The 27,229-nt window shown below is 37.2% G+C and overlaps 2 protein-coding genes and 1 pseudogene across 5 annotated transcripts in view; 1 reads left to right on the top strand and 2 right to left on the bottom strand.

The window, feature by feature from the left end:
• The window catches only part of METTL24 (methyltransferase like 24), a 167,940-nt gene that overhangs the window by 15,994 nt on the left and 124,717 nt on the right, over window positions 1–27,229 (bottom strand). The window lies entirely within an intron of this gene.
• The window catches only part of CDC40 (cell division cycle 40), a 60,063-nt gene that overhangs the window by 18,203 nt on the left and 14,631 nt on the right, over window positions 1–27,229 (top strand). For both annotated transcript variants that reach the window (XM_053222380.1, XM_027057103.2), the window contains 10 exons: window positions 2,736–2,865; window positions 12,927–13,010; window positions 14,533–14,672; window positions 16,506–16,602; window positions 18,197–18,336; window positions 18,969–19,043; window positions 21,264–21,309; window positions 23,945–24,046; window positions 25,004–25,119; window positions 25,378–25,511. In XM_053222380.1, the coding sequence (XP_053078355.1) occupies window positions 2,736–2,865; window positions 12,927–13,010; window positions 14,533–14,672; window positions 16,506–16,602; window positions 18,197–18,336; window positions 18,969–19,043; window positions 21,264–21,309; window positions 23,945–24,046; window positions 25,004–25,119; window positions 25,378–25,511 (1,064 nt within the window). The remainder of the gene's footprint in view (window positions 1–2,735; window positions 2,866–12,926; window positions 13,011–14,532; window positions 14,673–16,505; window positions 16,603–18,196; window positions 18,337–18,968; window positions 19,044–21,263; window positions 21,310–23,944; window positions 24,047–25,003; window positions 25,120–25,377; window positions 25,512–27,229) is intronic.
• Window positions 7,578–12,734, bottom strand: LOC128315669 (AP-2 complex subunit beta-like; annotated as a pseudogene).

The following is a 27,229-nucleotide window of genomic DNA, read 5'->3' as shown; positions in this document are numbered from 1 at the left end:
GTAGTGATCTGAATTATGAATTAATACTTAAATGTGTATATTTTATATGGGAGATTAAGATTATAACTGACTGTGGTGTGCTTCAGTATGGTCTTAGCTAAAAACCGCTAAATACTCATACCTAATTAAGTATGTATTTTTAAAATCCTTTGAATACAAATTTAGTTAAACGTAGTTGCCAGAAGTTAAAAAGAATATTTGGAAGTCAGTTTTGTGTTTTATGTGCTTTTTGATTTTTTTATTTTTTGGAAGATATTTTTATTTTAAGTATTCTCTGCAGCCACCATGGGGCTCAAACTCACAACCCCAAGATCAAGAGTCACATGGTCCACCAACTGAGCCAAGTGCTCCTATACTTTGTTTTGTTTTTTAATGGTTAACCCAGAATTAATAGAAATGCATATTCACAGAGACCAGGAACATCTGGGACACATAATTTTTAAGGAATTGAGAAGAGCTGACTTCTGCTGAGTAACATTTCTCTTCTTTTCTTTGTTGGCATTTATTTAATATCTTTAAGGTCAGTTCCAGTAGCTGCTGTTAACCAGGCAGTTGGGGTGAGCCAGAAGTAGATAGATCCTCCCCCAACCCAGCTTCCTATAGCATTAGAAGATTTTTTTTTGTTGTCTCCAGCTTAAACATCTATAAAACATAGCACATTTAAGTTTTTAGACTGCTTTAGAAATAGCACCAATATAAGATACACTTAGCTGTAATCTGTGGATCTGTATTCATATAGAAATCAAAGTTCCTTAACACTGAGAATTTTTCTTTAAAAGATAGAGTTGATTTGATATATATGGCCAGTAGAAGAATTGTTCTTTTTTTTTTTTTGTAAAATCTTAATAAAATAAGACTATGGAAATTGTATTTTCCTTTTTCAAATGGAAATTATAAATGTAATGGTTAACTTATTATATGAGTAACAAGATCAATGGAGATATTTATCATTTTAGATCCTCCCTCCCCCCAGAAATATCAGATACTGCTTTGTGGATGATAGCTGACCATATTAGGTAGAACATCTAGGAAACTTAAATCACTTTATTATCCTTACTCTTGTGGATGTTCCTTGTTTTTGTAATAAATTTCATGACAAAGTTACTATAACTGCCAGCATTCAGTAGTATAGATTTTTTTTCTCCCTTACGTAAGGAGGAACTAATATGGGCTGTGAAATCTTGCACTCTCCTTTATTATAAATTCAGAATGAATAGTAATAAAAGTTTTGTATGTAAATCAAATATTTTTAAATTGAATCACTTTAAACATAGAAATGGAAGCTATCAATATAAAAGAATATTGTAGTAATGCATTTTCTTCTAAAGCAGAAAAAAAACATAAAGCAAATGTAACATCATTTAAATTCAGATTTTTGTGCATAGTATAATATTGATATCTAGAGAAGGCAGCATTCTCCTTAAGAGAAGACCAATAACTTATATTTATGGCTCTGGAAATATATCACAGGAATGGTGGTTTCTAATGGTAGTGACTTAAGGTGTTCTGACGCTGAAATACTTTATCATGAAGACCTTCCAGACTTTAAATAAGAATATCCTGTCTAACCCCACTATTTCCAAAATGGGAAGTTCATTTCATTGTTTATTTTAAAACAAACAAAAAAATAGAGTTGGATTTTTCCATTACCATTAAATAAATATTATTAAATTAATAGTGCTTGACATAATCTGATACTTTTTTTTACCATTTTTTTAAAAGTTAGTATGATTGTACATTTAAGGAATGTTATGATACAATAGAATCCTAGACTAGAGTTTGTTCTAACCTTGGTTCTACCAATTAATAATAAAACTATTGACTCTGGGGCAGATAAAATACATCATCCTTAGCCTTTTTTCTTCATTTCTAACATGAGAAGGACAATACCTCTCTAACTTCCCAGGATCTTTGTACAAATCAAATTAAATAACATTTGGAAACCATTATGGAAACTCAAAGCATTATAAACAGATAATAACGTACTATTTTGTGTAAGACTTTCATAGTGTGACTTCTCAGAGTAATTTTATTTCATTTGTAATATTTTTTTCTAGGGATTTCTTCAAGCATTTTACTTTTATTGTCTTTTTCCTATTCTCCGACCCCAGTGGGGTTCTGATTAATCTTTCACTTCATTAATGTTTTTAGTATGTCATGCATGATGGTAAGTATTGAGGATTTTAAGTCTCTACCTTTGAAGAACTCATAATCTAGTAGAGAAGAAACATGTATTTTTAAAATTACATCATGGTACCATTATTGATATACCAAAAATCATCTTTATAAATTAAAAAAAAAAGTTACCCCAAATCCCCCAAATCGTTGGACAAAAATATAGTAACTCAATCATCAAGAGCAGCATTGTCCAATAGAACTTCCTGCAATGAAGGAAATGTATTAGCCAATAACCACATGTGACTGTTGAGCACATGAAGTCTGGCTAGTGTGACCAAGGAACTGAATATTTTATTTTAAGTAATTTAAATTTAAATAGCCATACAGAGACTTGGGTGAGCTGGGTTCCTCTCCTTCTGTCCTAGGGGCTGGGCTGACAAACAGTGCTCATCAGCCATTGCCCAACTGCACTGAACCATGTGTGGGGAGCATGTTCCCAAGTAGGTTACTTAGCCCCTAATGATTTAGAGTTAAAAATATATTGTACAATAATTCTAGTATTCTGGCTTTATATACTTAGGATTTAAGTTTGATTTTGTTTTCTTATAACATTGCAGTTTGGACCAGAAAATCCCTTTAGGACACAGCAAATGGCTGCCCCTAGAAATATGCTTTCTGGATATGCTGAACCAGCTCATATCAATGACTTTATGTTTGAACAGCAAAGAAGAACTTTTGCTACCTATGGTAAGGAGATAAGATTTACAGTTTCCAGTTTGACACATTTTTGGGTGTGTGATAATCTGTTTTATCTTCTTGCTTTTTAAATTTAATAACCTAGATTCCTTTTTCAAAAGGTGCATTTTCTTAAACACATCTATAAATATTTATACAAGTGTGAAGTTGAACTAATATTTTTAGCTGTCATTCTAAATCTGCTGTGATTTCTGAGTACTAGAAATACTCTGTGGTCTTAAAAACAGAATGTTCTCTGTTGTACTTGATAATGAACACTTGTTATTGAATGTCCATTATATGCAGGTCACTGTTGAAGTTGGTAAATGACCAGATAGTGTTGAATTTACTTTTATTTTTAATTCCAGTATAATTAACCTACATTGTTATATTAGTTTCCGATGTACACTATAGTGATTCAGTAATTCTATACACTGCTCAGTGCTCATCATGATAAGTGTTCTCTTAATCTCCTTCACCTATTTCACCATCCCCCCACTCACCTCCCTTCCGGTAACCATCAGTCTGTTCTCCATAGTTGAGTCTTTTTTTGCTTTGTCTCTTTTTCTTTGTTCGTTTGTTTTATTTCTTAAGTTGCACGTATGAGTGATCATATAGTATTTTTCTTTCTCTGACTGACCTATTTCACTTTGACTTTATACCCACTAGATCCATCCATGTTGTTGCACATGGTAAAATTTCATTCTTTTTTGTGGCTGAGTAATATTCCGTTGTATATATCTTTCAGATCTTTATCCATTCAACTATCGATGGACACTTGGATTGTTTCCATAACTTGCCTGTTGTAAATAATGCTGCAGTAAAATAGAGCTACATAAATCTTCAATTAGTGTTTTCCTATTCTTTGGGTAAATATCCAGTAGTAGAATCACTGGATCATATGATAGTTCTATTTTTAATTTTTTGAGGAACCTCCATACTGTTTTCCACAGTGGCTGTACCAGTTTGCATTCCCACCAACAGTGCACGATGGTTCCTTTTTTCCACATCCTCGCCAACACCTGTTGTTTCTTGAGGTTTTGATTTTAGCCATTCTAACAAGCGTGAGGTGATATCTCATTGTGGTTTTGATTTACAGTTCCCTGATGATCAGAGATGTTGAGCATGTCTTCAAGCGTCTGTTGACCATCTGGATGTCTTTGGAGAAATGTCTATTCATGTCTTTTGCTCATTTTTCATCAGATTATTTGTTTTTTTGGTACATTCTGTATATCTTGTTATTAACCGACTGACTTTATTCTGTTTCTCACATCTTCTCTCTGAAATGTTTTCTCTTATTTACTGAAGGACATCAGGAAATAGAATGGCCACAGATGCATTGTGTAAAATAATTATATCTGATCTGTCAGTGGTAGGATTTAATAAAGTTAACATGCATACAAGGTCAGGAATCTCCTCTAAAAGAAGATGGTCTTTATAATGTCCCTGTTGATAGTTCCACAGATTATAGTTCCTAGTCACTTATATCAGATTTGCTAGTATTCGGTGGTACCTTTCCTTTCTCTTTCTGTAATCCTCATCTGTGTCTTTATGCTGTTGTAGTTGTTATCTTCTTTATGAATTAGTTTCGTGTGCTAATGTTTCTTTTCCAAAAAGTAATTGACAAAGAAAACTTTGAATTTTACAACAAATTTAATAATCACGTCTTTAGACATCAGCACATTCTCTTTTTTTTTCTTTCTTTGCAGTTAGAATTCTAATTCCTCCTTTTATTTCTTACAGAATTTGTTTTAAGTTCTGAACAAATTTTTCTGTCCTATCTACCATTAACTTCCATTATTATAAGATAGGATTAAAGAAGGTTAAGGGGAGCCTGGGTGGGTCAGTCAGTTAAATGTCTGATTCTTGATTTTGGCTCAGGTCATGATCTCATGGTTCGTGGGTTCAAGCCCTCCATTGGGCTCTGTGCTGACAGTGTGGAGCCTACTTGGGATTCTCTCTCTCTTCTCCTTCTCTCTCTCAAAATAAATAAATAAACTTCAATAAAACTTTATAAAAACGTTTTTAAAGGTTAATAAAACAGTATCACGTGAAATACTGTGTATTCAGTGATGATTTTTAACAAAAGTTATTTTCATAAAAAAAGAATATAAACAAATTTTAAAACTTTTAGGAAAGAGAGAAGAAAAAGGTTACCTATAACCTCACTATACTAAAATATCTACTTTTAGCATTATGATCTTTATCCCTCCAAGTTACTCTATACTGTAATCATTCTATAGTGAAAAATTTGCATCTCACCTTCTTATTCAGTGTTCTACCATCAGCATTTCCCAGTGTTAATTTATAATCCCAGTTTGTCATTTTTAAGACCTCGGTAGTATCCACTGATGGGCTCTGTCATAATTTTCATAATTTATTCTAATGTTGGAAAGTTGCTTTTTTCTAATTTTTAGGGAGTGATGCAAACTGATTCACTGTGTATTAGTTTAGAGTTTTAGTAAAGATAGTATTTATCACAATACATTCTCAGAAACTGGTTTTGAAGAGATTGTCATGTGTTAGGTTATATTTCATCATGACAAGGTTATAATTAACAATGTTCAAAAACTTAGACTGTATACTTCTGAAATCAACTAGAAGAGTTGGACTCTTCCAGTCCAATAAAATGGTTATAAATGCATTTGTACCCATAAAGGATCCCATGTAAATATGAAGTATGTGTGTGTGTGTATGTGTGTATAGCACATAAAAATCAATTTTATTACATCATGAATTTATTATTATATTCTAGCCTGTATGAAACAGACTTTTAAAGACTTTGTTTTCTTTAGAGAGGACTTAAGCAATAACTTAGATAGCTAAAACTACTTTAAAACAAAACAGAAAAGAAAATGTCCAATTAAGCTTATACTGATGCCTATTTTCCTTCTTAAATTATCCTGTAGTAACAATATTTATTTATTTATTTATTTATTTATTTATTTATTTATTTATTTATGTTTATTTATTTTTGAGAGAGAGAGAGAGAGAGAGAGAGTGCGCGCGAACAGGGTTGGGGCAGAGAGAGGGAGACACAGAATCTGAAGCAGGTTCTAGGCTCTGAACTGTCAGCACAGAGCCCAATGTGGAGCTTGAACTCAGAAACCGGGAGATCATGACCTGAGCCTAAGTCAGACACTTAACCAACTGAGCAACCCAGGCGGCCCCTATAGTAAAAACATTTAAAACTAAGTTGGCTTAGATCTGGGTTCAAAAATGGACTTGGGGCTATCCTATATTAGGCAGCCTGGAATAAATGAAGTAGCCAATTGCTAAACAAATTATGGTCTGTCTCCTTTGTGATAATCTTAGAACCAAGGACAGTTTGCTTGAACTTAAATTAATAAACAAGTTAAACAGCCTCAGGTTTAGCAATTTCTCTTTTCTTTACCCCTAAGTATTCAGCAAGTATAGCTTCTGTTAACTTAAAAGTCTTCTTATTTTCTCATCAAAAGGTCTCGTCTAATTTCAGATCGTAATTCCTATCTGTTTTCTCTCACCCTTCTACATGGAATGTAAGGCTAGGAGACCTTTCTGTTACCTTCCCTCATTTGCAAAGTACCAGGGAGCAGATCCTCTCACACCTTGTACTAGTGTTATTTCTGAGACATAAAGGAGATGGCACGTGACTTCAGTTTTACGTGTCTCAAATATATCACTGTACAACCTGCTGGGCTAGAGAACAACCATTGATCCTACTTCTCTTCCCGTTTTTAAATGGTTGTAGCAATGTTATAATCTAAGTGTATTCTTCCTGGAAGATTTCTATTGTACTCTACATTTTATTTATCACAAGACCCGCCTGTAGAGTCCGTATCAGTGAAGATAGGCTGTTACTTTAGCTTCTGTTTATGGTATTTCTCCTGATTTCATCTCTCAGTGGTTTGTGTGAATTCTTTTGTCTTATTTTCCTCCCTTTTCCTTCCAGGTTCTTGGCCTGTTCCCTGGCTAGTCTTAACTTGGGGCTTCTCAGTGAGGTTTCAGACTTCTTTTGGTCCTCCTGTTCCCCAGAATTTCCTCCACATCAGTCTGTGGAAGTGGAAAATAGAATTTAAAATAAACACCTTTAGTTTTACCAGTCATTATTTTTTTAACTTTTTTTTAATGTTTATTTATTTTTGAGAGAGAGAGATAAGAGTGCAAGCAGAGGAGGGGCAGAGAGAGAGAGGGAGACACAGAATCTGAAGTAGGCTTCAGGCTCAAAGCTGTCAGCACAGAGTCCGACGCAGGGCTCAAAGTCACGAACTGTGAGATCATGACCTGAACTGAAGTTGGATGGGTAACCGACTGAGCCACCCCAGGTGCCCCTACCATAGTCATTATTAACTGAGCTTTCATTTTAGTATCAGAAACTCTTCATTAACCTTTTTAAGTGATTTTGTAAAATACTCTGCTGAAGATGTATAATTTATGTAAACATTCCTTGTGTCATTTAGATTTAAACTGGTTCTAATTTTCACTATTAAAAATGTGATGTAAAAAAAATGTAGTGATGTATATCTTAAACTGCAGTAAAATGCTTTTTAAATTGTAATTTTAAATTATCTTTGTAAATATCTTTGTGCATAAAACTTTATGGGTTTTTTTCATTTTCTTAAGATGAATTCCCAGGGGTAGTTCTAAGAATATAAATGTTTTTGGTGTTTTTTAAAATTTTTTTTTCAGTGACACTTTCTTTTTTTTTTAATTTTTTTTTTTAAGTTTTATTTATTTTTGAGACAGAGAGAGACAGAGCATGAACGGGGAGGGTCAGAGAGAGAGGGAGACACAGAATCTGAAGCAGGCTCCAGGCTCTGAGCTGTCAGCACAGAGCCCTACGCGGGGCTCGAACCCACGGACCGTGAGATCATGACCTGAGCCGAAGTTGGATGCTTAACCGACTGAGCCACCCAGGTGCCCCAGTCAGTGACACTTTCCCTTGCTTTACTATTTTTTATCTTTTTTCTGCTTTTGAAATAGGCTTTTAATTACAAGATATCAAACTACACTCAAAAATACCAGCCATTGGCACACTGTGGAGAAGCCCACAAGCAGGGACAGATAGCAGTGGCAGGAGGTGGGAAATGATTGGAGCAGTGGTTACAAATGTTCACAGGAAGCTAAACCTATACAACAGGTTGTGCCCTAATGTTAGCACAAGTTAGACTAGTCACTACCATGGTCGGTGGCCTTGGTGTGTTTGGGTTCAGATTCTACGTGGTAGTACAGTTTCTTCCAGTTGAAAGTTCTTGGCTTGCACCAATCACAGCGTGACCAGAGGGCACCAGACCAGTCTATTCGGTTTTCAGTATACTGTCATAGACCCGATAGATGTACCGAGAGACTTCAGCAGCTCTACGCTTCAGCGCCAGTGTATAATTTCGGTGTCCTGGCTGGATATGTAGCTCAGCCAAAATCCAAATGCCATTAGTGAGCTTTAGGGATCGGTACAGCATGTCCAGCCCACATTCCTCTTGGCAATCATATAAAAATTATTGTTTTGCAATTTGCTGGAAACAGTGTCAGCCTTTAAATGACATTCCTTAAAGTTCATTGAGCCGAAGTTCATTTTCATTGGGGATATCCTTCCATGTTGCAAGGGAGACCTGGCGCTCCATTTTGCCATCTTCTAGACAAAGCACATTGAGTAGGACGAGGCAGCTGAAGTAGAAGACATCAGTCTTGTTTTTCACAGCCACCTACAGGTGATTCAGAGGTTCCATCTTCATGACCGGGCCCAAGGTGTGGAGAGGCAAGGAGACATCAATACTCTGATTTGGCATCAGTGGAGTGTGGGTAGCCAGAGGAGTGCTGGGGATGACACCAAAGCTATTCTTGTTAAACTGGATTGCAAAGTCTGTCATGTGCTGCAGAGCTTTGTTGGTGAAGTTCATTTCCATATAGATGTGTCCTTGGCAGTGAATAAATGTTCCAGATGTCTCCCAAGCCTTTAGCTTTTATTTTACTTCAGGCAGCCAGGCAGTCTTAGAAGCCACCTATCCACCAGGTGCCATGCCTATCCCCGTGGAAAGCTCAAATAGGTCATTCAGACCACTGTTGACCAAAACAGGAATAGGAGAAGAAGCAAAGGTTGTGGGCACTGATGATGGGATGGAGGGTTGTCCCACCGGACTATGTAGTCCTCCTCCTAACAGGTTTACTCTCATGTGCCTGGAGGACACCTGTGGCACATTGACTGGGGAACCAAGGTCAAGGATTATCGGAATCCTGTGTTGCGAAACTCAAGACTTGCTGTACCAGCTTGCTCCTGTGTTTCTGATGGTTTCTTGAGAAACAGCCTCACTATGGCATCAAGCAGAGTGAACTGCACCCGGGTGCTTTTCATCATGAAAACTCTCCAGGAAGCTCTCCTGTAACTCATCTGTTGTCAGTTCTCTCAGCTTATTCTCCCACAATCCAAATTGTAGCTGCTCAAGCAACTGGTTCATCCAGTGAGTCTAAAGTTCTTGCACAGAGTGGTAATGATACTTTCATACTTGTTGGGTATTTGTGGAACATGTCCCTGATGACAACAGTTACCTTTTGGACTACATAATTTACTTTGGTCTGGATGCAATCAAGCAATGTGCTCACACGGCACTCAGCAGATGTCTCCACTTTGATGGCACACCGTACAGTGGCCCACACAGCCTTGCAAACAGAGTTAACATCCCCTTCTTTGGCATATTCCTTGAATTCTGCCAGAACCTGAGCAGTGTTGGCTTCAGCATATTGTAGTAGTCAGAGTCCTTGGGTAACAACTCTAGAAACTTCATTAGGACTCTTAACACTGAAAGCACCAATGCTGAGTTGGCACGAGATAGCTGGGGAGTTAACATGCTCACACAGCTGCTCTGAGCCTCCCGGTCATCTTTAGGGTTGTAATTAGGCAGTCCAAGATGAAAATCTGGCCCCATTCAGTGCACTTACTTGTGCTGTCAGCCGCTTATTCATGTTCTTTGGGTTTGGATCAAGTAGGTTGCTGTTTGGGTGAGATTCACTGATTTCCGATAATGCTGCTGTAGCATTAGCCACCACCATTGGTGGTGAATCTGCTATTTGAATCTGCTGTGAGGTCCAGCAGAGAATCCGGAAATCCCTGATCTTCCACCATTTGGGCATTGATATCATGGTGTTCTGCCACACAGACTGCTGCTGTTTTCTAAACATGCGGATCTTCATCCTTCAAGCACTCGCGGAGGGACTCACAGGGATCTTCTATAATTTTGTCCACCCAGGTGCACCCCATGATCCTGACTGTGAAAGTCCGAATTAGACGATTGGAACCTTCACGAAGCTGTGGACAGCCATGATGGTCATGTCTGGCTGACTGCTGGCATAGTTCATCAAATAGAGATACACAAGCTTCTTTAATTCCACATTGTCCGTTTGCGTAGTTTACTACATCTGGAAAGAGAGAGCTGATGTCCTGGGCCATAGTCATGGAAGCAGTCGCTTTCTTTATAGCCTCCTCCCTCTTTTCTTTCTTTTCATTGTTGACTTTAGCCTTCAACTCAAAGACTTCTCCTCTTTTATTGGTTGTGAAATACTTGGAGTCAGTGATGGTGTTGGATCTTTAATGTGCACCGGAGGCAAGGGTGGGAGTGCGGTGGCCAGGGAGCACGGTCCAAGTGGTGTTGTAATGGTTTCCTGCACATCACCAAATATAAGTGTCTCTAAAGGTTTTGTTATATGTTGTCAAATTGCTATCCAAAAGAATCCTAACTCATACTGCCACCACCACATGTAAAAGCCCTATTTCTCTTTACCCAAGATCTGTATGATTGTTTTTCCTTTATTTATTTGATAGTAAAAATATATCTCTTTATTTTTATTTTTTCTTGTAGACCACTAGTGAGGTTGAAGGTTTTTCCATAAATTTGTGACGATTCTTTTGCACACTGTATCTTCTTATTTATACACTGGTATATTAGTATTAATAATCTTAAGGATCTACTAATAAGGTTGGTATTGTTAGAGCTACTTCAGACAGACTACAGAGGAAGAAAGTAGGCATTAACTGTATTAAAAGCATAAAAAGGAAAATGAACTTTAGAAAGACAGATGAGAATATCTCAGAACTGAAATGCAGACATATTCAAATTTACTTGAGCCATAGGATGATAGAAATCTAATTAGACTAAAATTCTGTAGTGTTAGAGTTATATCTTGCTCTATCACTTGATTGGCTTCTAGTAGGGTATATAGCTAAATATTTAACTTCTCTTATTTGTGAAGGGAAAATATTATTGTCCCTTAATTACCTGGGTGGGAAGCAGTAGTGGTAATGGTGATAATCGCAGTAAAGATTTATTTTACCATAGATGACGTGGAAAAGGAAGAGAGCATGAATTCCTGTCCCAGAAGCAAGACTGTGGCCAAATGAGTTGGGGATTGGTGCTTACACAGATATCACAGGAAGGACCAGGGATCTCCCTTTCTTCTTTGCCTCCCCCTCCCTTCCTCCAAACCCATAATGCAATGTCGTTGGTATAGACATAACTCTCCAACAAAATAGAATTACATTCTAGATAAATTTTTATGATTGAGATGGGGATTTTTAACATCAGATATGTTGGTATAAATTTTATATGAGCCTTATAAAGTCTCATTTTAAAAATCCCTTACAGAACACTGTTCTGTATGTCAAAGAGATGAAAGATAAAATAACTCATGGGATTTGAACCTGTGATTTCAGAGATTCTACTCCAAAGCTGCTTTTCTGTCATCAAGCTTTCTCCTCTGGCTAAGAACATATTTTAATACTGAAAAAACTATGCAAATGAGCTAATAGCCAAGGTGGTTGTTTCTATTCTAGCATATCATGAGGATGAGTTGAACACCTATATCCTTAGTTTGTTTGAAAAGTATGTTTAATGACAAATCTCTTTCTGTTCCCCAAAAGAAGTTCTCTTTAATCTTCAGCTGGAAAATTAAAGTGTCAACTTGATCCACTAGGATGTACCCCTTAAAAAATTGGCTAATACTTTTATATATTTTATGATTATTCATGCAAGTCATAGGCCATAAACTGATTAATGATCTAGCTCTCTTTTATAAATTTGCTAGATTATTGCTAAAACTAATTTCACCATTTATCATGTTATAGCACCCCCACTTAAGGAAAAATTGATTTGAGTTCATATAGATAGATTTTCTTTCCTTAAGTTCCGAAAGACCACTGAAGACTACATTTATATATATAGTAGCTACATATTTCCATCACTTTTTTTTTTTTTTTTTTGAGAGAGAGGGAGAGCAAGCCAGGGAGGGGGACAGAAGGAGAGAGAGACACACAAGAGAAAGAGAGAGAGAGAGAGAGAGAGAGAGAGAGAGAGAATCTCAAGTAGGCTCCATGCTTAGCACAGAGCCTAATATGGGCCTCAGTCCCACGACCCTGAGATGATGACGTGAGCCAAAATCAAGAGTCAGACACGCAACCAACTGGTCAGTCACCCAGGCGTCCCACTTTCATGACTTTTTGAAGCAGTGTATTCACATGCTAGTAGATATTCTTACTTACTTTTCTTACCAAGGAAACATACATAGTGATTTATGAAGTAGAAATGTATTATTTTAAAATTGAGAAACAAAACTGTCTTTCCTGAGAATAGCATTTTCAAAATAATAGCTAGATTTTATATACTTCTTCTTAGTCTCTTCTTTTTTCAATTACTTAATAGTTTATATAATTTGATAAGCTAAAGCCATGTCTTATCTATTACCGAAAACAAAAAGGAAATGGTTTCTAAGCTTCTGAACGTGTGATGTACATATATTTTTAAGATCTTAGAATTTAAGACTAAAGTCTGATATCTTGGCCAGAGAGACTGTTAATAATGTAATGACAAAATGCTAAATTCGTCCTATAAGAATACTTTTTACTCGACTGAAGTCATGCATGGTCCCCCCTGAGATTTGGGTTAATTGTTCTCAAAGGAACATAGCTCAGGAAAGAGGGATTTGGTCCTAAGTTAAAGACCATTTCAACATCTAGGAAGGAAAATGTGAAATGAGTGTATTCGTATAGTAATAAAATAAACTATACATGACAAAAATGTATCCATAATATGTACTTTCTTCCTTTTCAGGTTATGCATTAGACCCTTCATTAGATAATCACCAAGTGTCTACTAAATATATTGGTTCTGTAGAAGAAGCTGAAAAAAATCAAGGTAATTTATTCAAATTTATTTAAAATATTTAATATCAAATATATATGTATGTGTCTATATCTATGTATACATACACTTATGATTACTGTCTTGCAGATTGACTTTCAGCAGTAAGAAAAAACTAGTGTTTTATTAGGTTGGTTTTATTTTAGGCTGAGACAATACAGTGATATATTTTAGAGCAGTATCATTTAGAACTATTATAGTTTAGAGCTTGTTTTTGCCACTCAACTAGGTGTGCAACCTTGTAGGGAAGATGTTGGTACCTATATTCTGGGTTGTGATGAGCACTAGGCACAGTGCCAACCATGTAGAAATCATTCAATAAATTATAATTAATGTGTAGCTAATCTTGGCAATTAATTTCTCAACACTAACGTCAAGCTACATTTTTACAGAGCAGAACAAATTTTATTATACATTGTCTGTAAAGATTATCTTTAAAGGTTTGAAGGCTGAGTTTGAATATGTGTTTTAGAATATATGTTTGTGCAGATTTTCATTTTGTACTTACAAGACAAAGTGTCATATTCTAAATGCTAACTTCTCACAAAGCTCATCATTGGAATCTTACCCATAAAATATGCTCATTAGAAAAAGAATATGGTTGTATGAGGACTTCTAGTTAGTAGCTACAGACCCTATATCATATCATCCAGCTACATTATTGTTAAAATAGAATTTTAACAAGCTTTTGTTGTAACATGCAACCTGAAGGAAACTGATTTGAATTAATATAGGTAAGCTTTTTTAAGTTAGACCTCTACAAGCCATATCTTTTTTTTTTTTTTTTTACAAGCCATATCTTTTATGTAGTTAGATTGTGACTGTGACCCATAAACCTTTTCCAATTTAGTGCCGGCACCCAGAGTGCCACCTCCTACTGATCAAATCAGAACCTCAACCAGAAACACCCTCTTTCCTCCTTTCTTTTTAATTCTAAGATTTGTGATTTAGAGGTCAAGTTTAGATTGAAATCACTTGGAAGAATACCAGATTCTTGTGAAACCTTGTTTAATTAATATTGTTGAATTACAAGTGAATCAAAATTATTAATTTCCTAATGTAATTTAACCTAATTCAGTTTTTAAATGATAAATTTTAATTTATTCTTGCTTTCAAAAGTGGCTTTATCATTATTTAGCAATATTAAATTGCTGGATTTCTTTCAAAAAGTGGTAAAATCTGATCTAGGTCCATGATTCATTAAAAGGATTGTGTATCATTGTAGGATTACATAGCTGGGTCTTTTCTTTAAATAGATGAGGATTTGCAAAATATTGGGAACAGTAGGAAGCTTCTCTTCCCAGAAGGTTGAGTCTCTTTTTGTATACCATGAGTTGGTCTATCTGGCAGATTCATATAGATTTTATTTTGTGTTTTTAAATAAATCTTTGGTCACTTGAACAATCACTTTTCTTTAGCCATACAAAGTAAAAACATATATGCTCTATATATGTATTTATATAAATGCTGTTTCTTTAAAAAAATATCCATGTTTGTAATCTCTTTTTTAATGTAGGTTTAACTGTGTTTGAAACTGGTCAGAAAAAAATAGAAAAAAGGAAAAAGTTTAAAGAAAATGATGCATCTAATATTGATGGTTTCTTGGGACCATGGGCAAAATATGTGGATGAAAAAGATGTAGCCAAACCCTCAGAAGTAAGTTTTGATGTTTTTCATTGCCAATTCAGGTAGATGCTATGTGTCTGTGAAGGATATCTATGTTAATAAACTTGAGATTTCCTTAGAGAACCAAATGATGACTCATTAGAATTTCCCTGCCATGGTTGAGAAAATACACTAAGATTTTTAAATTTTTCTTGGGAATATTTTTTTAAGTTTGTTTGTTTATTTTGAGGGAGAGAGAGAGAGCATGAGCAGGCAAGTGGCAGAGAGGGAGAGAGAGAATCCCAAGCAGTCTCTGCACTATCAGCACAGAACCTGACTTACGGGGCTCGATTCCACAAACTCTGAGATCATGACGTGAGCCGAGATCAAGACTCAGATGCTCAACCGACTGAGCCACCCAGGTGCCCTGGGAATATTTTTATTTATCCTTTTTCTGATTTATTTTCTTCCGTATTTTTTTAAATACCTTTTTGGTTTTTTATTTTATTTCATTTTTGTTGAGAGAGAGACAGAGCATGAGCGGGGAAGGGGCAGAGAGAGAGGGAGACACAGAATCCGAAGCAGGCTCCAGGCTCCGAGCTGTCAGCATAGAGCCCGACACGGGGCTTGAAATAATGAGCTGTGAGATCATGACCCGAGCCGAAGTCGGACACCTAGCCAGCTGAGCCACCTGGGCACCCTGATTTTCTTCCATATTTTTAATTAAAATACAATATTGAACAATTTTTAAGAAAAGTTAAAATTTAATAAAAGTTGATAATGCTGTTAAACTATTGTGGTAGGTGTTCTTCTGATACTAGATATTCAGATAGTAATGTGAGTATCTAGAATACTAAATTAGCCTTTCTATGATTTTAGGATTGATGATGGGTTTTATTTATTAACATATTTAAAAATTTTAATAATTATCTATATTTTAAAATAATAATACCATGAAGTTTATAAAATAAAACTATAGACCCCTATCTGCCCCTTCCCCCCTCCTAATCCTACTGTCTCTATGGGCCAGTGACTCTTGTAGGTCTTAGGGATATAGCAGTGGACAAGATCAAGAAAATCCTGTCCTCATGAAGCTTATGTTCTAGCTGTATCTTTCATCAATGTATCTCAATTATAGACATATGCTGCTTTTTATTTACATTAGACATCATCTGTTGACTTCTTTGTTATTATAGATAGGGACTTATTACTACCCTACCTTCCTTTCACTGCTCCTCCCATAAAAGTTGTCACAGATCTGTAGTCATTGCTTATATGCTTATGGCTTAGTAAAAGCTGTCATTACTGGAGAACAACATTATGTCCTAAAACGGAGTTTCCTTTACAGTAGTAGATTTTCTAATTGCTTTGTCTTTTCACTTACATAATTAGCATAACACATTAAATTTGCTTCTGGGTGTTCCAGAAGGATGGGTTTTGTATAAAATGATTTTAAAAGTATTAACTAGTACCTTTTATTTGTTAATGTCATTTTGTAATCCGTCAAAGAGTTGAGATTGTTATCCGAGAGACATACTTATAGCTATTGCTTCACCAAAAAGTGGACCTCATCATAAAGTATTTATAATCAGCCTTGGGCACGGTGGGGTTCTAAAACATCCATTTAAAATTTTTTTTTTTTCAACGTTTATTTATTTTTGGGACAGAGAGAGACAGAGCATGAACGGGGGAGGGGCAGAGAGAGAGGGAGACAGAATCGGAAACAGGCTCCAGGCTCTGAGCCATCAGCCCAGAGCCCGACGCGGGGCTCGAACTCACGGACCGCGAGATTGTGACCTGGCTGAAGTCGGACGCTTAACCGACTGCGCCACCCAGGCGCCCCTAAAACATCCATTTTTAAAGTTCACTTCTTAATTTCCTTAGGAAGAACAAAAAGAATTAGATGAAATCACGGCCAAGAGGCAGAAAAAAGGCAAACAGGAAGAAGAGAAACCTGGGGAAGAGAAGACAATCTTACATGGTAATATATTTTTTATGCTTCTTCATTTTTATGATAAACTTTCAGATATCTACTCTGTTCTCTGTTCATATAGTATCAATTGCCCTTATTAATCAGCTGCTGTGCTTCACTGTATTAAGAATAATTGTATTTGACTGTTCGCATCTCAAAGAAATTATACCAGACTCTTCTGTATTCTAATAAAGGAGAGAAAAGAGCATGATTAATGATTGCCACAGATGATTCTTCGAAGTGCTAGTGAATCTTTAAAAATGACAGGTAAAGAAGAGGTCTGAATTGTCCACAATCTATTGTTTCCTCAGAACAGACTCTTGGCTCCAGTCATCTTAACTTTTTGTTTTTAACCCAAGCCAGATACTCTCCAGATATCCTCCTAATTCATAATTGTTACTAAATTTTACTTTAAAAGAAAAACTTTTTTTTTCATGTGAATAGACTGGAGATTAAAATTCTTATACTAATTTTGATATGTGGAAGGAAATGCCTATTTCCTTTACATCAGGAAATATAGTCCAAAATGAATTATAAGTATTCTCAAATGTACCTGGTTCATTAATAATTAGTTACCTTTGGAAAATTATGTAGTAATTAGCAAACTGTAAGGAATAATTTAGTACTGATGTATTGGTTATTCGAATATTGATCACATATCAAATATTTAGGTTTGATGAGGCCATATTCGATTTCTCAAACTCCAGTTTTCTGGAGTTTTCTCTCCAAGGAGTCTGTTGAGTACTGTGATGCTTGCAGCCATAATAAATGTAACAGCCCACATCTATTGAGGACTATTCTGTGCCAGGCATGCCGCTAAATGTTTTATATATACTATGCCATTTAAGTGCCACCAGTGACTTCACTGTAAACTTTATGTTGAAAGTGGAGAAGAGAATGGAATAGGAACCTGGAAGGGCATAAAAGAGGAAAACAGGGAAAAAGGGTAGTTGATATTTTTAACTTCTTTTTTTATCCTGGTTTGCTTCTGAGTCTTTGCCAGTGACTCACAAGGCTCAAGTATTATCTTTTCTTCCCTCACTGTAATTATGCTGCAGTGAAGTCTTTTTTATATCATTAAAATGTGTAACTAAGTAAAAGTATAGATCTTATTTAAATGTCTGATAGTCTCTGGGTATTTAGAAATTCCAAAGTATTACCTCTAATTGTAAACAATAGCAGTGACTTCAAGAACTAAATTTTAGCTGACTCTTGGTCTTAACTTCATCAGAATGTTAGTACCTAAACCTTAATAGGGAACAATATCCCTATAAATAAAATGTTACCAGGGGCGCCTGGGTGGCTCAGTCGGCTGGGCGTCCGACTTCAGTTCAGGTCATGATCTCACAGTCTGTGAGTTCGAGCCCCACGTTGGGCTCTGTGCTGACAGCTCAGAGCCTGGAGCCTGCTTCCGATTCTGTGTCTCCCTCTCTCTCTGCCCCTCCCCTGCTCATGCTCTGTCTCTCTCTGTCTCAAAAATAAATAAAAAAACATTAAAAAAAATTTTTTTAAAAATTAAAAAAAAAAGTTATCATTTAAGGATATAGATTTTATGACTGTAGCTTGTATTTGTTCACTGCTTTCCTTTGTTTTCTTATTTCAGTTAAAGAAATGTATGACTACCAAGGCAGATCCTATCTTCACATACCTCAGGATGTTGGTGTTAATCTGCGGTCCACTGTGCCACCTGAGAAGTGTTATCTTCCCAAGAAACAAATTCATGTGTGGTCTGGACATACGAAGGTAAGCAAAGTGGTCATATGGATTGGCCATGACATCACATTCATAATTGGCGTCCTATCCCCTTAGGGGTAACCCAAGCCTTTCCCCACATATTCCTGCCCAATCTGCTTTTTTCTGGAACCACAGCAGTGAATAATGGGTTGGTAGTGGCACTAAGACCTCAGTAATGTTGCCTTAGCTCTTGGGATTATCATGCTTAAGAGAAGATTAGATGGTTTCTGGTTTATAAACCATGATAATATTTAAACTGATGCAGAGACAAGATACTTGAAACTTTTGATGTTGATATTCTTTGTCATCTGCACTATTCCAACTGATAATTTTCCAGCTCCTAGCAAAGAGCGAAGGAACTGAATAAAAGCAGGAAGAGGAGAGAGAGCATTAGCAACTTGATTGACTAAGAATTCCCTGGGGTGAGCAAGTCAGTATTAAAGGTCAAAAAACAAATCTTCAGAAACTTAGTGTCAATAAGGGCTGCTCTTGGACTACTAACAAAGGTTATTCTGGGGCATGATTTTTGGAATTAAGAAAAACAGTAAATTAGGTTGCTTAAAAATATATCATACTTTCCTTGTTTCACTTTAGCGGACATTAGACTCCTTCTGATTGATAACTGTAATACCTTTTTATAGGGCGTCAGTGCTGTCAGATTGTTTCCTCTCTCTGGCCATTTATTGCTGTCTTGTTCCATGGACTGTAAAATTAAGGTGAGTTTTCAGTAACAGAGTAGGAGTGCTGCAATGCTAGTGCTTTGGTTAAGTCTGTTTGGTTAATTATAAATAAATTTGGGTTTGTTAGGCAACTAGAGGCTAATTATTTTCTCTTAGGCCCCGTGAATGCAGCCATTTATGAATTGCTTCCAAACATGTTGATTCAAGTATGGCTCTGTGGTCCAACTGTCTAGGCTCATTTGTAAGCTTAGATAACTGATTAGGATGTAATCAATCACTTTGGCTTTAGATATATAAATATTTAATCACTAATAATGTATTTTTATAGAGGCTTTGGATACGTAACAAATATGAGTTCATTGGTTCCTCAGAACCTTATGAGGTAGAGAGGACACATGATAGAAATCCCATCTCAAAAAGTAGGTAACATAATTCATCCTTTTTCTTACAAATGCAAGTAGACACCAAGTAGCAGAACTGCTCCCAGCCTCTTCTCTCAGGTTGTACAGTCTTGGGAAGCTCCACTTTAAGGTTAAGTTTCCGCTATAGAGTATGTGGGGAAAAAGCTCAGTTGCCAGAGCATATCAACTTGAACATGGGAGAAGCCTTTTTAAAACTAAAGTCTGAAAGAATAGTGCTCTTTTTTGTGTCTTCTGTGTCTGCATTATTATGATGGTCAAGACATATCAGCCTTCTAGTACTCTTGAGGCTTAGAAAGTTGAATCATTAAAATTGTACTCTGTGTAAACAACTCAATGATATGTGAAGGTAGCTTTTCTTGATGAGGGCAGTCATTTAGGCAGTTGTCTCTACTCAGTAGCTTAAAATGACAGGCTAACAGTTTGGAGTAGAAAAACCTTGTTTCCTTTAACTTTCACTTCATACAAACTATATTAAGATTAAGGTCTTTCTGACCAATTGAAAAAACATAGAGTTCAATTTACTTCATTTCCTAAGCATTTTTTAGGTACCTAATATGTCAACAGGCCAAGACTAAAAAATATATTAAGACCCTCTCCATGGGGCGCCTGGGTGGCTTGGTCGGTTAAGCGTCTGACTTCGGCTCAGGTCATGATCTCACAGTCCGTGAGTTCGATCCGTGAGTTCGAGCCCCGCGTCAGGCTCTGGGCTGATGGCTCAGAGCCTGGAGCCTGTTTCAGATTCTGTGTCTCCCTCTCTCTCTGCCCCTCCCCTGTTCGTGCTCTGTCTCTCTCTGTCTCAAAAATAAATAAACGTTAAAAAAAATTAAAAAAAAAAAAAAAGTTTAAAAAAGACCCTCTCCCTGACCTTAGGGTGATCATTTCTTTATGATGTAAATGATGCTTATAGAACCTGGCATAAGGTGCTCTGTTTTCAAAGAGGAAGCACACTTCAGTAGGAGGGTAACTAAGTAAAGGGGTTTACGGGGTCGGGGGGTAGTGTAGGGAGTGAAGCAGGTCCAAAAAGAGTGAATAGGATGCATAGGCATGGCATGTGCTGAACACTGTAAGTTTGTGGTTTCTGGAGTCTCGAATCTGAGAGATAGAGAGTGGCAACAGTCATAGGCCAAGGACCAGGTAGGTCCTGGAAGTCCTTTGCCTGGTATGCTGCAGGAACTGAGACTTTATGCTGTTGGCACTGGGTGGCCAGGAAGTGCTGTTTTAGAACACTAGTAACATTACCAACGGTTTGATTTGAGGTAGGCAAGAATAAAGGTAGTTTTGAAGCTATTGTATTAATTCACTTTAGATGTGATGAGAATTATTAGCCTATTATAGTGTAGATCATCATTTTCATATAGCTTCTATAATATTTTGTGACTTCAGTAAGTTCCCCAAAAATGAAATACATTTGGTAAGGACCAAAATGTTATAAACATGGCAGTTTTTAATAGTATTTAATTCTTCCAGAAGTAGCTTATAATATTACATAAAAGTTTTCATCATAGAAAATATATCAAATACAGAAAAGAACAAGAAATGAAAGTCACTTTTATTAGCTCCATCTATGTTTTCTTGATATTTTGGTGTATCTTTCAGTGTCAGATTTCAAATTTGTGTGTGTGTGTGTGTGTGTGTGTGTGTGGTTCAAATGTTGCAACATAGACTAACAGCTCTAAGCAACATGTTCCCTTAAATATAATGCCTTTGGTTAAATCCCCTGTACACACATATATGCACACACATAGCCAGCATACGACTGTTGTTATTGATTGAAACTTGTCATTTTACCCAAGTCTTCTATTAAATTTAATTTCTCTGTGTTTTTTTCCCCCAGCTATGGGAGGTTTATGGAGACAGGCGCTGTCTACGAACATTTATTGGTAATACTTCTTTTATCTCTGGCTATAAATCTGTTTGGAAAGACTTTTTTTTTTTTAATGTTTATTTATTTTTAAGAGAGAGAGAGAGAGAGAGAGAGAGAGAGAGAGAGAGAGACAGCATGAGTAGGGGAGGGGCAGAGAGAGAAGGAGACAGGAGACACAGAATCTGAAGCAGGCTCCAGGATCCAGGCTGTCAGCACAGAGCCCGACACGGGGCTTGAACCCAGGAACCACAAGATCATGACCTGAGCCAAAGTCGGACGCTTAACCGACTTAGCCACCCAGGAGCCCCTGTTTGGAAAGACTTTTTTAAACTAAGATAACATCATTGACAGTAATTTCATTGTACCGATAATGAAGGAAAGTCTTCAAAAACTTGAGCTGAGTCTTGAAGAGGGACTAAGTCCTCCCAAATAGACAAAAAAGGGAACTGAGAAGAAAAGCAAAAGTGGTTTGAGAAAGCATGCTGCTTTGGGGCAGCCAGGTATATTTCAGAATTGCCAGGGTATGGGATATGGTGAGAGATGACAAGCAGAGAAAGCAGTATAACAAGAGGCAAGGCATGGAGGACCTTACATGCCCTTAGTAGGGAGTGCAGAATTGGGGTGCCTGGGTGGCTCAGTTAAGCGTCCGACTTCGGCTCAGGTCATGATCTCACGATTTGTGAGTTCGAGCCCCGCGTCGGGCTCTGTGCTGACAGCTCAGAGCCTGGAGCCTGTCTTGGATTCTGTGTCTCCCTCTCTCTTTCTGCCCCTCCCCCACATGTATGCCCACACTCACACTCTCGTGCTCTCTCTCTCGCTCTCTCTCTCTGTCTCTCAAAAATAAATAAACTAAATTTTTTAAAAATTAAAAAAAATAAGGAGTGTAGAATCTATCCAGAGGACCTTGGAAAGCCATCCATTAAACGGCTTTTGCAGGAAATTAGCTTAATTAGATTAGAAGTTTATAGAGATCACAGTGACAGTATGGAAGATGTTTTGGTGGGGCAGGCCCGCTGGCAGGGAAGTGAGTTACAGGGTTATTTCATTGGTCTAGATTAGAAATGCTCAGAGTCTGGACTAAAGCGGCGCATAGAGAGGAAAAACAATCAAGAGTTAAAAATCAGCAGGACTTAGCGGATGTAAGTGATAAGAGTGCATCAGGAATCTAGGGTGACTCCCAGCTGGCTGGGTGAATGGCGGTGCCATTCGCCAAGAGAGGGAACAGAAGAGGATGATGAGGTATCACTTGTCAAGTTTGAGCTGCCTTTGGGATATGGAGATGAAAATTTCCAGTAAGCAATTAGATAGCCAGATGTTGAGCTTTGAAGAGAAGTTAGGAATTGACAGCTACAGCATACAAAAGGATAAGACTGAGTGAACTCCCTGAAGGAGAAAACAAGGCCAAAAAGCGAACAGCTTCGTGGCAAACCTTTCTGGCAGAGAATAGTTTACAGTCTTGGGCAGATTTCATATGAAGGCTGGTTATGTTTCCAGATTTAACTGTACATCATCGAAACATTATTTGCGTAAATCGTAGTGGCTCTGTTTTTAGATTCAAGTGGGAGTCCGTTCTGCAGGCTTTGTTATGATTTTAGGGCCTCACCCCACAAATAAATGCTGCCCAAGGTGCCTATAGGAGGACTTGTGGGAAGGCTCTCAGCAGCGTATGGGGGAACAAAATGCCTCCTGTACATTTAGTGGATTTGCTCCCCATCTGTCTCCCCACCGCTCCCTGGCAGTTTTTCAGTGGAAAACTGAAAATTACCTGCTTTCGGAAGATAGGACTATTGCTGTAGAAAAGAATGCCTAATTACTGTAGCACACTGCCTGACTAGTTCACTGGTGGTGCTGGTTCAGGGCTGCTGTGTGTGGTTGACAATTTGTGCAGTGCACATTTTGCACAATTGTACTTGTCAGTCTTGGTCATGATGGGGTGGTAAAGAATAGGAAAGTTTCTGCTTTCATTTAGCTACATTTTATTTGTCTCTGTAACTTTCAGAAGAGTTGACTGGCCTGGCAGGATTGATTTCCAAGCAAAGCACTTTAAAATTAATATATTGTCAAAATGCTATCTTAAAATAGAAATTGATATTTGTTTCAAAAAGGTTTATTAGTCTCGGAGATTCTGAATTCACTTCTGTGAAACTTGGTAATGTGATCACAGAAATCCACAGCTACTGAAGAAGGGCTGTGATTCCATGAACTTGAGGGTTAGGTCACTTTGTTTCACTTAGTGAGTAATCTGGAGAGCGAACCTCCGACATGTCACTAGTCCCTTCTTTTTCGTTGGCAATAATTGGCCTGTTATGTTTCCTTAAATTCTTGACTGCTTAGTCATCAGTTATGTGTATTACATATTAAAAGATTGCTATGACCAACTTCAAAAAAAAAAAAAAAAGTTACCCCTTGTCTCTTGGTTCTTACCTAAATGTTATGCCTCAGAAACACCTAGGGAGCTTTTTGAAGGGGAAATAAAAAAACCTCCTACGTTCCCAAGCCCACACCTAACTGAACTCTGAGTCAGTAAGTCAGGGAATAGGATTCCAGAGATTTTGACTCACAGTGTGGCTTGAAAATGCTATTTCTCTTACAGTGCTTGTGTTTTAAGAGATATTTCACCTCACCTCCATTTTTATTGTCTCCACCTTTAGGTCACAGTAAAGCTGTTAGGGACATCTGCTTTAATACTGCAGGAACACAGTTCCTCAGTGCAGCTTATGACAGGTATCTTAAGCTCTGGGACACTGAGACAGGTAAGAGCTCACTGATACTAATCCATATTTATCTTAGAAATTAGCATTGATAAATGAAATAGTGTGAGTGGTCTTCTGTGGCAGATGATGCCATCTGTAACTGCTGATTCTCGTACCACCATCAGCTAATATCATAAAATGTAGAGTTGAAACTCAGCTACGTAAGTAGCTTTTTTACTATGAAACTTTGTTTCCATCAAATACAATTTATAAAGCAAACGTGCTGATAGACAAGCAAATCTGAAATCTTCCATAGACTATTTAATTGATTTTTGTTCTCTTCCATCACGTAGCACACAGCATTGCACCTAATGGAAGCACAATAAATGTCTGATGAACAACATTAAATTTAATTGCCCACATTGATTAAAATAAGTCAGTTTACAGGCCCATAGGCGAGTTGGTTTTATATATTCACAAACATTAATTGCATCAGTACGTTGTGGCCAGTATGGTTTTGTATAACCATCTTTTGTCTTACTGAGTTTTAAGGGGAAAGGTAATAGCTCATATTTATTGAACACTGTTTACCAGGCATTGTGCTGTGTGTGCACTTACGCCCAGTATTGCATTCAATTCTTAAAATATCCCTATAATTATTCTTATCATTCCTATAGACGAAGAAACTGAAGCTTAAAGAGGTAAATTTTCCAGAGTCACACAGCTAGTAAATGGCCGAACTGGTTTCAGCCAAGGTCTAATGCCAAAGCCCATACTCTTAACCCACAGTAGCTCTCAACTCCGGCTACACATCGTAATCATTTTATCTATTCTGCAATTGATGATTCACTTTTGAAAAATTTATTTTTAATCATTAAGAATCTGTGAAAAGGAACAATGTAGTTTATAGTAAAGAACAAGCAGGCTGCCCTTCCCCAAAATTTATTAAGCAGATAATCTCTAGATTTTCATCCCAGGGTTTATTTTACCTACCTTAACTTGAGTCTTTGGTTTTAGGACAGTGTATATCAAGGTTTACAAACCGAAAAGTGCCCTATTGTGTCAAATTTAATCCTGATGAAGATAAGCAAAATCTCTTTGTAGCTGGCATGTCTGATAAGAAGATTGTGCAGGTAAGTCTTTTCACAGTATTTTAGTAAGATTTCTACAGCTTATGTTGTATTAGGGGATGGAATAAAGAATATTAACTTGTTTAACGCTTGCTGCTCTTAGGGACTGCTAATGGGCTATTTTTAGTAGAAAACAGTCGGTCGTAAAAAACATTATGTTAGAGATTTTTTTCTTCTTCACTTTCCATGGGTCTGATATCTCTTTATTTTCATAAATCTGCTCCACTTCTGTGTTTACCTCTTGTCTTGTTTGATGTACAGTGGGACATTCGAAGTGGAGAAATTGTTCAGGAGTATGACCGGCATTTGGGAGCCGTCAACACCATTGTTTTTGTTGATGAGAACAGGAGATTTGTGAGCACATCTGACGATAAGAGCCTCCGAGTTTGGGAATGGTGAGTTTCTGTTGGTAGAAAATCTGATTCATATATAAATAGCAAGCAGTTTAAAAATCTGTAGCCAAAGAAAGACCAGCCTTCTGGTCTTTCAACCATTTGAAGATTTTCACAACTGTGATCTCTGGCTTGCCAACCAAACTGTTGTAAATATTTAAGTATCCAGAATATGGAAATAAAAATTTAGACCTGCTACCTTTGATAGTCTTGGGACAGTCTAACCAAAGGCTATATGTTTGGAGTCATTTTTCTTGTATTGCCGACAAGTTTATATTGTTTTGACTTAGATTCGTTTGCAAAATGACCGATGACACATAGGGACCACAAATGTATAGACTGTATTGTTCACGGCTGGGATTGAGCATTAGATCCTGGCCTCAGAGCCAACCCAAAGAAAATATTTTAAAACATCTTGATTTTTTAAATGTCTGTATTATGATTGTTCGGTACTGAAAATTGCCCCATGTCATCACCCATCGTGTCCTGCTATTCATAGCCCATACTGGGAGAAAACAGATGTTTTATTTGGAGAATATATTGGTTAATTTTGCTTTCCCAGAGAAGGGGAAAAAAAAAAACCAAGAAACCAAAACACTTTTCTAAAGTCAAGAAATACTAACGCTAGTTTCACTCAGTATCACAGGTCATGTTTTATAATTTCCTTACAAAGAAATGCATAATAATCTTTTTGTTAAAATGAATGCTTGGATGGAGCCCAGGTTGTTTTTATAGTCAGTTAGGAAGCACAGCTTAACCGTGGTTATGGCCTTACAGGGACTAGAAAATGTGACTTCTCACCACAGAAGTTGTTCTGCTTTAAGAAGTGGGAAGCCCTGAACTACAGCCAGTAGTTTCCTCCTGAAACTGAAAACGGAGTCCCTTTGGGGAGCTGAGCAGGTCCCTAGCCACTGTCAGGGAAATTTGAGTAATTGAAGGTTTCATGTAATTTAACTGCAATTTCTCCCGCACTCACCACCAGTACACCCCTTCAAATCACCCCCATTTCATGGGGAGCTGACTTTATACTTTATGTATAGTTTTTATGTCATCCTTAAAGTACATGCTTTGAGACCCTCTTATAACTAAGATCTTTCTGTGGAAGTGATGTTACACGCACAGAATCTGACAGTTCGATTATACTTAAACTTTCAGATGTTTCTATCTTCAGATAGTATTTCAGCTTTGTTTTAAAACGTGGATGGTATAAAAGAAATGGGTAAATATTTAAATGATGCACCAGTTACAGGGCTCTAAGAACACTTGTGTGTGTTTTCTAAATGACAGCATTGGTCAGCACATATTTTGATTACATTAAGGGGTGAGCTCAGCATGTTTCTTGTTTTCCCTTCTCAGAGCTGAAGAAATGCTCCTAAGAGTCCTACTACTGTTTCATTATAAATGATGACATCCTTAGACTTACTTCAGTTTAATCCCCATTTGCTAGTGGAGCCTTCCTCACAATCCTCACACGAGGATAAGTGCCTCCCATCTGTGACCCCACATAATGCTTTGCTTCCCGCCGCTTTTCAGTGCTTGCGTATTTGTTCCTCTTCCCTGACAAGTTCCCAACCGAGAGAGACCTGTGTCAGCCGTGCTCACGGTGTGTCCCCAGTGCCAGCACAGTGCCTGGCATGCCGTATGCACTGAGTGTCTAAGGGAGTCGTTACTGTCATAGTGATTAATGACGCTGCATCTATTGAGCCCTTTCTGTGTGCGAG

Source organism: Acinonyx jubatus, chromosome B2, assembly GCF_027475565.1.
Source record: "Acinonyx jubatus isolate Ajub_Pintada_27869175 chromosome B2, VMU_Ajub_asm_v1.0, whole genome shotgun sequence".
Taxonomy (NCBI): domain Eukaryota; kingdom Metazoa; phylum Chordata; class Mammalia; order Carnivora; family Felidae; genus Acinonyx; species Acinonyx jubatus.
The sequence above is the reverse complement of the archived record's forward strand: the minus strand, read 5'-3'. Positions and strand labels throughout refer to the sequence as shown.